This window comes from Plectrocnemia conspersa, unplaced genomic scaffold (assembly GCF_051122295.1).
Source record: "Plectrocnemia conspersa isolate PC_06_02 unplaced genomic scaffold, ASM5112229v1 ptg000006l, whole genome shotgun sequence".
Lineage (NCBI taxonomy): Eukaryota > Metazoa > Arthropoda > Insecta > Trichoptera > Polycentropodidae > Plectrocnemia > Plectrocnemia conspersa.
Genome location: NW_028277170.1, coordinates 10,257,571 through 10,266,728, shown reverse-complemented (window position 1 = coordinate 10,266,728; position 9,158 = coordinate 10,257,571). Strand labels below are relative to the sequence as shown.

At 27.3% G+C, this 9,158-nt stretch overlaps 2 protein-coding genes across 2 annotated transcripts; one reads left to right on the top strand and one right to left on the bottom strand.

Annotated features, from left to right (window-relative positions):
• The first annotated feature begins 219 nt into the window (after nucleotides 1-219).
• LOC148234200 (uncharacterized) lies at nucleotides 220-2,640 on the top strand. The gene is made up of 3 exons (XM_088187897.1): nucleotides 220-629; nucleotides 1,448-1,842; nucleotides 2,508-2,640. The coding sequence occupies exons 2-3, from the start codon at nucleotides 1,449-1,451 to the stop codon at nucleotides 2,582-2,584; spliced, it is 471 nt and encodes a 156-aa protein (XP_088044023.1). The 5' UTR covers nucleotides 220-629; nucleotide 1,448; the 3' UTR covers nucleotides 2,585-2,640.
• Nucleotides 2,641-3,713: 1,073 nt separating this feature from the next.
• Nucleotides 3,714-7,367, bottom strand: LOC148234199 (ephrin type-A receptor 4a-like). Its single transcript, XM_088187896.1, has 7 exons — nucleotides 7,155-7,367; nucleotides 6,549-6,686; nucleotides 6,227-6,477; nucleotides 5,256-5,348; nucleotides 5,042-5,183; nucleotides 3,951-4,101; nucleotides 3,714-3,874 (listed from the first exon to the last, which is right to left on the bottom strand). Exons 1-7 carry the CDS (start codon nucleotides 7,347-7,349, stop codon nucleotides 3,717-3,719), a joined length of 1,128 nt encoding a protein of 375 aa, XP_088044022.1. The 5' UTR covers nucleotides 7,350-7,367; the 3' UTR covers nucleotides 3,714-3,716.
• Between the last annotated feature and the right edge of the window lie 1,791 nt (nucleotides 7,368-9,158).

Genomic DNA, 9,158 nt, shown 5'->3' with positions numbered 1-9,158 from the left:
TTTATTTATCTTAGCTTAAGAACTTGACTCCTAAAGTCAGTAGATTTGTGTGAGTACCGAAAAAACTACCAGTTGTAGCAAAAATATATTTTTACGTTCAATATTATTAAAAATCGATATGAGGCTCACGAGCTGCGATTTGCTGCCATAGTTTAATAATATGAAAATTTATATTACACTGTTTTATTGTAAACAATTGAAAGTAAGTCCAAGATTTAATTTGACACATTTTTGCAATAGTTCAGAGAGTAAGAATAATAAATAATATGTATCACTTCTTAGTTAATGTAAAACACACTAGGCAACAATAATGTTAATATAATTAATTCCCCCTCTGTCATTCAAATAAACATTGCGGTGTAATAGAACACAAAGCGTAAGATAAAAATACATTTAGAGCATAAAATATAAGCAACAAAAAAAAAATATAATTAATAAATTATTGATATAATTAATCTCGGAACATATTTTAATATAACAGGGTGTTGGCAATACCTCTCATAAAGCATTGATTGACGTATGTTTAACGTCTGGTAGATAACGAAAACCAATAAATAGGCGAATCATATAGACATCGATATACATTTTCTATACATCCACAAAGTGTTCCAGACGAGTAGTAATTCCAGGTTAGTTCCGCGTCTATTGTTATTAGCAGTTTACGTATTTCGTCGGCCATATGTTAGAGCTAGTGAATTGCGAGATTATACTTTTTGCTAAATATTTATTTGTTGTGTTATATATATATACCTAAATATATAGTATATGTATTTATTTATTATATATTTATATACATATATGTTTATATATTGATTGTATTTTATGTATTTTCCCCTTAGATTGTTAAACAGATATACATATTTATATTTGTTAAAAAATACATTTTATTCATTTAACCATATATTTGTGTTCAGTATTCAATATAGCTGAATAATTCTTTAAATAGCTTTTTTTTTCTTAGAACATTGCATGTGTAATTTATAAACAATAAAATTGCTTAATAGCTTAATTTAAATAATTACATTTAAGTGTATATTTAGAATTTATTGTTTATTTTTCATTATATATAGATATTTTCAGTTATATTTTTTAGTTATATGTAAAATCAGTCAATAAACAAGCATTTAATTTTCTTTATGAATCAAGTTTTTATCTTATTGTAAAAACTCTTCTTTAGTGATATATTTATTTTATTTCTAATAATTAGAATTGTCTCAATTTTCTTAGTATATTTTCTAGATATTTTTACTTATATTTTGAAGCTTTTTAAATATTTTTTCATTCTAATTAAGTAATATTTTAGGCGATATCTGAGTTAAGGACATAATCAAAGTGACCCATGAGCATTCTATGCTACGATATTGTTATCATATCGTTATAACTAAACATGCAAACAATACCGTATTACTTTTTACACTGAGGCATTGATTGTTTTTTGTGGTTTTAGAATGTCTTCACAGAGCAAACCTGAAACCAAAAGTCTGATGCAAATTATGATTTTAAACGATAAAAAGCTTTCGGCAGAAATGAAATGCACGGTTAGAATTAAGAAAATGTCCTTAAGCAGTATCGAGCCAACAAAGATTGACCTATCTGAACCGTCCTACTTAGATGAAAATGAAAAATTAGTGAAAAGAAGGAAGATGATGGTTTCTGATACTGGAGAAGAAATAACTGAACCACCTCCCTCAGTGTCGGATGAAAAAACCATTGAACAATCATTGGCAGAGATTGTCGGTTATGAGGAACAATCAGCAAGTTCAGGGGACACTCTTTATAAAGAGATAATTCAGGGAGGACAGCTCGAAGAGAGTGACCTCGTTGAAACCCTACTCGATGGGGGTATAATTTTATTTAATATAAATAATATTTAATTTTATTTGCTAGCATAGCGTTTTCAATATTTTTTTCTATAGCTCGGCGCTAAGCACAATTATAAAAAATGTTGTATTTGTATTTTGTACCATAAATTTACATAATAGCTATCAAGATATACTGAATTTACTATGGACATTTATTATATTAGTATAAAAAATACTGTATGCAAATCGATACTATATAAACATTTTTTATTTTTCTGCAATGTATTCTTTAGAGAGCGATTTTTATTAAAACATATAGTCCTCATGTTTATTAAAGCATATTTAAATTAAATTCATTAGTACTGGTTTCTATATTTGATCATCTTTTATGCTTTTAATTATAATTTTTTGCTATTATATGATAGTATTACAAAAATATTTATCTAAGAAAATAACAGCAAATGTTACATTTTATCAAAATTTATTATTTTTTTGCCACGCGACAATTTTATTGGCTACTTTTTTTAAGTAAAAAATAAGTTTATGGAAAAATAATTTAAAAATTTATTTCATGATTGTTGCAAGAATATTCTGAGAAAATTTACATTAAATCCAGTAATGTTTAAAGTTAAAAAAAGTAATAACTATATTTTATCGTCAGATAATCTCTTTAGAGTATTTTAAAAAAATACTGTAATTTTACAGAACCGGATAATGCTGAAGACGATAATGAAAAGGAGCCGGGTTCCAAAAAATCTGAAGAAGGAGAAAAGCAGGACTGAAAAACATATGGATCAAAATAAAAATTAGTCTTTAATATATTTATATTTAATACGTATATTATTTATTGATATTTCAATTATTTTTAATTATATACAAAAAACTTTAAAGAAAACTAAATCTTTTATAGAAATTTTTATTTTTTTTAGTAACTTACATATTTTATAACATGTATATGTACATTAAATCCAAACAGGGTAAACAACAAAAAGTAACATTTACGTGTAGATCACAGTGTGAGTGAATAGGTGTATTTTTATTATAAGTTCATAGTACATATTTACTTTTATTAATTTCAAAGTAAAAAGCACAAGTTCTACAAATACACTACGTATGTGAAAAATCACGCAAAAACTAAATTAAAGGAGAGTAATTTTGTTCCAAATTTTTTTGTAAAATCAAGAAAAGATTTTATACCTTATTTTAAAAAGTTGGCCCCTAACGTCAGAATTTCATAAAAAAAATTACATCTACAATTTTTCAGTCAATATTTTATTAAATATTAATATAATTTTATTTTAATTTTGGTTCTATCAATGCGTATTAAATGGGAAGGAAAATATAATTTATTTTAGTTTGTGGATATATATAATTATTAGTATTATTATTTAACTATATTACCATAGATAAAATAAGTATGTTTAAGGAATAACTGTAATACACAACGATACTTAAGTATGTTTAAGAAATAACTGAAATACACAATTTTTTCTATAACTGTAAGATTATACAATATAATGTAACTAACGAAACTTCCAATAAACGAAATATTCCTTCCCGGCTGTTGACTTTTTTATTAATTTTTCTCCGTTTATTGCTTTCTTTATGTACATATTTTAATCTTATTTAATTACACCTATTTAATAATTATTTATGAGCATTAACATTTGGCCTTAAATAGACTCTGTTCGTTTATGAAGTACATTTTAATTTATATTTTTAAAAATTACATATTAATTATTTTTTGATAATATTGTCACTATATGCTTTACCTATAATACGTGTATCTAAGTGGTTATTGATATCATATTTTTTGTATCATTAAAAGGACATATATATGATTATGATCAAATGCTGGTCTCAATAGTTGCAAACACATTCGTTATTTGTTCTCTTACTATTGATTTTGCTATTTTATAGTGGGTTATCAATTGGCAGAAAATCTATATATTGCGTTTTAAGAAAAGAATAAATCTCTTTAAATGTGGGTCTGTATCTAGATTTTCTCTCCCAGCAGTTTAGCATCATTTTGTAAAGATCATCTGGACAAAGAGGAGGTCTTGGATGTATTTCTGAAAATAAATAAATAAAAACAATTACTACAAATAAAATTGCTAAAATAAAAATATTTTTTACGTCTCAAATTACCATTAATCTCACGCTTTAAAAGATAATCTTCGGCTAGTTTTACGATCTCTTTAATGCTGAGCTTTTCAAAAGGTAAGTACTGGCACAAACTTAAGATCTCCCAAACTGTTATAGCGAAGGACCAAACGGCGCCTGGGCATGTATAACGTTTCTATAAAATAATGTAAGTATTTCATATATTTTTAAACTACACAATAGAAACATAATTTAGCATAAAAATATTTGTTAAAAAATAATATCAATTACAAGTTTTAAGACTAGAGATTACAAGCTTTAATTATTTATCTCAAAATATACCTTTGATTTTAAACAGATGCTTTGTTCATTATATTATTGTAAGACATTTAAAGTTGAATGATTTTGAAATTAATAATTTTAGCATCTACATTATCTTTTAACAAAAATAGTAAAATGAAAAGATTAAATATTCTAAAAAAGAGCGTTTCACGAAGAAAGACTGAGGACCATTTATAGTTAAAAAAATAAAGCATTAGGAATTTTAAAAAGCATGGTGTTTAATTGCTTTTAAATTTAATTAAATTGTAAGAAATGTGTCGTATACGAAAATTTAAAAACCCGGATAAAATCTTGAAAACAATTTTAAGAACTGACTTCTCATTCGTTAGTAAAGGCTAGTTATGTGTTAGCAAATTTAATATTTTAACAAAGAAAATCCATAAACTGACTATGAATTTAATACAATCTTTATATAAAGCTTAGCTGAAATAATCCGAAGAACAAACATATAGTTCTTTAGATAAAAGCACTGACATTACAGATACGGCACAAATTCTTTCGAGGAACTAACAATGAATATATTGTAACCGAAGAACAGAATTTTATGGTCTAGCAACATTTTTTTTAAATGTTAAAGGGCTTTTAAAATATTAGTTGCTTTGATCCTCTCATTTTATCTAAAAAGTGCTGGTTATATATCTTTTACTTAATTAAATTATCTGCCATCAGTTATTATTTTACGATGCAACGCAAAGTTTTTAAATTTCTTTCCAAGTAGCACAAAAATAAATAAACAGGCTAAGAATCCCTAATTTTTATAATTTAAGTATAAGCTTGATATCGTTTTTACTTACCAATAATGTACATTCCCAGCTAAGCCATCTAATTGGCAATGGCTTAGAACCATCTTGCATATAGTAGTGTTCGGCGTACAAAGGCGAGCACATTGCAGTGTCTGTAATTTTAATTTTATTTCCAGGGAATATTAAGACATTCCTGTAAGCATAAAATTATTGAACTATTAGATTCTCAGAAGGTACAAAACAATAAAAATAAAATAAATCTCACCTAGCAGCTAGATCTTTGTGTACTGCATCTCTTGCTTCTAAATATTTCATGCCTGAACATACTTGAAAAATTACCGACAGGAGCAAGGGTAATCTAGAAAGTATAACCTATGAATTACTTTACATAAATATTAATATATAATATTCTGGTGTATTAAATAAAACAATTATAAAATACCAAACATGCAAAACATTAGAATCTTGTTAGAACTCTGTTTATACCATGATGGAAGCAATTACCTATGTAATAATCAATATGTAAATTAAAAATTTAAAAATTCATAATTTACATGCTTTTTCTAAAAATAATTTTGGGAAAAATTACTTCATAAAATTAAACCAGATTGTGTGGAAAAATTAAACCAGAAAATTTTCCCGAAATAATTGTTAAGCATACTCTTCATAAAAACAATATTGTTAACTTCAAGATGTAAATATCTTTACCTATCATTGATCTAATTCAGTGTTTTCAAAACTATATTAAAGTTAACAGGTGTTTTGTATATAGAATTCAAATAAGTTTGATCCCATATTAACAGGCAATTATGATAAAGAAGGACTATTTTTTGCACCCAGTGAGTATGAAAAAAGGAATATGTTATTTTTGGTAAGTACCGATTTGACCGACTGTCATTAGTCTGTCAACAGTTGCTAAGATTATTAAATTGGTAAGTCGCGCTAAAATCTTATTAAAATATTAAAAAAACAGCTTAAAAATACGTATATTTAGTATACAGCTATAGTATTTTGCATCGACAAGCCTGGTGGCAAAAAATCTACAAATTTAAAATATGTTATGAATGAAGCAGTATAAATGATAAATCACGTGAAACCAAATTCATGTAAATCAGTGTCTCAAAAACTACGGTTTGCTCTGTATTCATCGTATTAAATTGAAATATGGTATCCCTCTGTGAAAGGAAATGTAATGTGTCGTCTAAGATACATTTAATTAAGCAAGTAAAATATTACGTTGATTGGTCAGGTTGATTCTTTTTTCTGAGATACTGGTACAAGTCTCCAGCATGAGTATACTCGTAAACAGCCAAAGGTGGACTATGATTGGTTACTAATCCAATAAGTCTGCACAAAGAGGGATGTTCCATGCTTCCTAAGTACTTCAGCTCTTCTAAGTATTCTTTGTAGCTAGGATCTAACTTTGAAACTTTTATGGTCTTCACTTGAACAATTCTTGGTGGGTTTTTCGTCTCATAGATTGATATCTGAAATAAGAAATATACAATATAAAAATCGTTTACTAAGCTCGTTCGATAGTATTGTATTTTATATTAACTTCTTGGAATCCGAATGATCCGATTTTTAGTATCAGGTGGAGAAAGTGCATCGATATGGTGTTAAAGTCCACTTCGACGTCTGGAAACAGTTTTCTGAATGCTGGTGAGATGTTCCACATTGTAATGGCCCCAAAATCCTAAAAAATAATTAAAGAAACACGTGTTAGAAAAATCGTAAAAATAAAGTGAAATCTATTGGCATATTTAATATTAAATCAAGTTAGGCTGGCAAGCGCTAATTGCATTAGGTGGGTTTGGTATTAGTTGGAGATTGGTGTTTTTTTAAACAATATACAAATAAAAAAAAACAGATGTTGATTAAGCATAAGTATAAGGTTAAACATAAGGAGCTTAATTTTTTTTTATTTTTAAAATTCAAAGTCCATAAAACATGCAGAATATACTGTCTAAATATTTATAGTAAGTAAAAAAGGCGATGAAACCCGATCTCAACGGCCCTTAAAAATCACCATAGTATAAGACTTAAAAATGTACCATTTTACCGATAATGTAAAGATCAGGCATTTTACTACAATTTAATTTCAGATTTTAACCATTTTTTGAATATCTGTATTTTAGTACCGTTATGGAAAAGTACTACTCACTTTTGCATTGAGCGGATTTCTTCCGTGGATATTCTTAAGATCCGTCAGACTGAAAGCTTTATCTGCCTTGTTCAGATGATTTCCATATCTCATGTTAAACTGTTCGTTTTGATCACTAACGTTTGAATGGAACACGCTTATATGCTCTTTGTTGACAGGTTCGTTGTGTTTCTTCATAGACGATCCGAGAGTCATAAACCTCGGCACTAGAGATTCTTCCACCTGAAAGCATTTATTTTATGAACATTTAAAATATGTACATAAATGTAGGTCATGACACTAGTAAAGACATAAAATAAATTATCTCCAAATTGCTTGATTTGGGATAAAGGTGACGTAAACAGAAGAGTTAATGAAATGTTTTAATTTTTTATTAGTGAGAGACGCCTTAGCAATCATTGTATAAATTAAAAAAAGAAATAAAAAAATAATTAAAATGACAATTTCCTATAATAATGATCTTTTAAAAAATAAAATATATAATAAATAAAAAAAGTTCTGATTGATATCTTTGAGGCAAAATATGATTTTAAGATCTACATTGCATGTACATGCCAGTCGTTTTAAAAAATCATAAAAAGATCGTTCTTTAAGATTTGACATTTGATGCTAAAAAAATATCATATAGCATAACAGGTACTTTTTAGTTTTGAATTCCAAAAAACATTCAAATAAACCGCAAGTTTTGAGATTTTATCTTAAATTTATGTTAATTTAGATTTACTGAATTAAGTACAATTTTAAACCCAAGAGAATTATATGGATTTAAAAAAATGCTAAACCTGTAAGGTAAATAAAATAATTATAAGAAACTCGGTGAGAAACTTATTGGTACACACTTTTAGGGACAGAATATGAATATGGTTGTGGTGCATGGGTCAGAATTTATATTAAAAGGTCAGAATACATCGATCAGAATAAATATTAGATATTCAGAATTTACATTAAATGGTAAGATTTATGTTGACACATAGTCAGATTTAATTTTTTCGGCTGGCAATAGTGTTATCGTATAAGATTGTTACAACTATTCGACTGCAACGCCTGCATCTGTCATCTTACATCTTGACAGGTCTGACGCGCCAACGCTGAATCAGCAGCTCTTGTCAACAACACCAACTATTAGACCTTCGCTACGATACTTTTTGACTGTACTATCGGTGAAACCGATGGATACAAGCAGATACCGATTGGGATGAAAAAACAAAGAGGGAGGCCAAAGTTGGCAATTAAGGCGTTTATAATTGATTGAAAAAAAACGCATCTTGATTAATTAATAAAAATTATGTTATAATTATTAATACCGGTTTTTATTTCTGGCCGAGATTTTATTTTTGTTCTGACCCAAAGTTGATTTGAATTCTGACCATTTAATTTTACGCGTTTTATCTTGAAATTCACCTCGACAGAAGACTGACACGGAAAACTCATATTTGGAAAATAAGGTCACATTTTTGCAGGCTAATCTGGAGCAGGAGCAAATTCAGGCATAAATGTAACTCTATCATAAAACTGTCTTAGAGAGTTCAGATTTGGAGTGTTACTCTTATACCTAATATTATTATTCTTCAGGTTCTTGACCGTTGCTCCTTGGGTTGTGCCTGATAATTAAATATTAAGTGACTGAAACTATGTCAGTGTAACAAAAACAATTAGAAATATAAGTGAACAATATTTGAACAAATTAAAAACTAACCTTTACATAAAGGAGAGTAATCTGCTAAAAAACAATGTTATACCTAAACGTTGACTTAAGTGTGTAAATGTAAATATGTTAAAACAACGAATACATTTAATTAACATTAGCAATATCATGACAACTTACAAAAATACTAGCAACTGAACTATATTAGGATAATAAAATAAGATAGAGAAAAGACTATAATTCAACTTAATTAAACATACTATATTCTTATATTAATTATTTAAAGGCAGCCTTCAGTGGGAGATTTTCTACATGTTTTTTTTTCTTTTCCTAAGTGCTTAGTTGCTGGGAGAAATATA

Coding starts and splice junctions, on each gene's coding strand:
- LOC148234200 (XM_088187897.1), top strand. CDS start 1,449: ATGTCTTCACAGAGCAAACCTGAAACCAAAAGTCTGATGCAAATTATG. Junction 1,843..2,507: donor TGAAACCCTACTCGATGGGG/GTATAATTTTAT, acceptor GTAATTTTACAG/AACCGGATAATGCTGAAGAC.
- LOC148234199 (XM_088187896.1), bottom strand. CDS start 7,349: ATGACTCTCGGATCGTCTATGAAGAAACACAACGAACCTGTCAACAAA. Junction 4,102..5,041: donor GCTGGGAATGTACATTATTG/GTAAGTAAAAAC, acceptor ATTATTTTATAG/AAACGTTATACATGCCCAGG. Junction 3,875..3,950: donor TTTAAAGCGTGAGATTAATG/GTAATTTGAGAC, acceptor ATTTATTTTCAG/AAATACATCCAAGACCTCCT.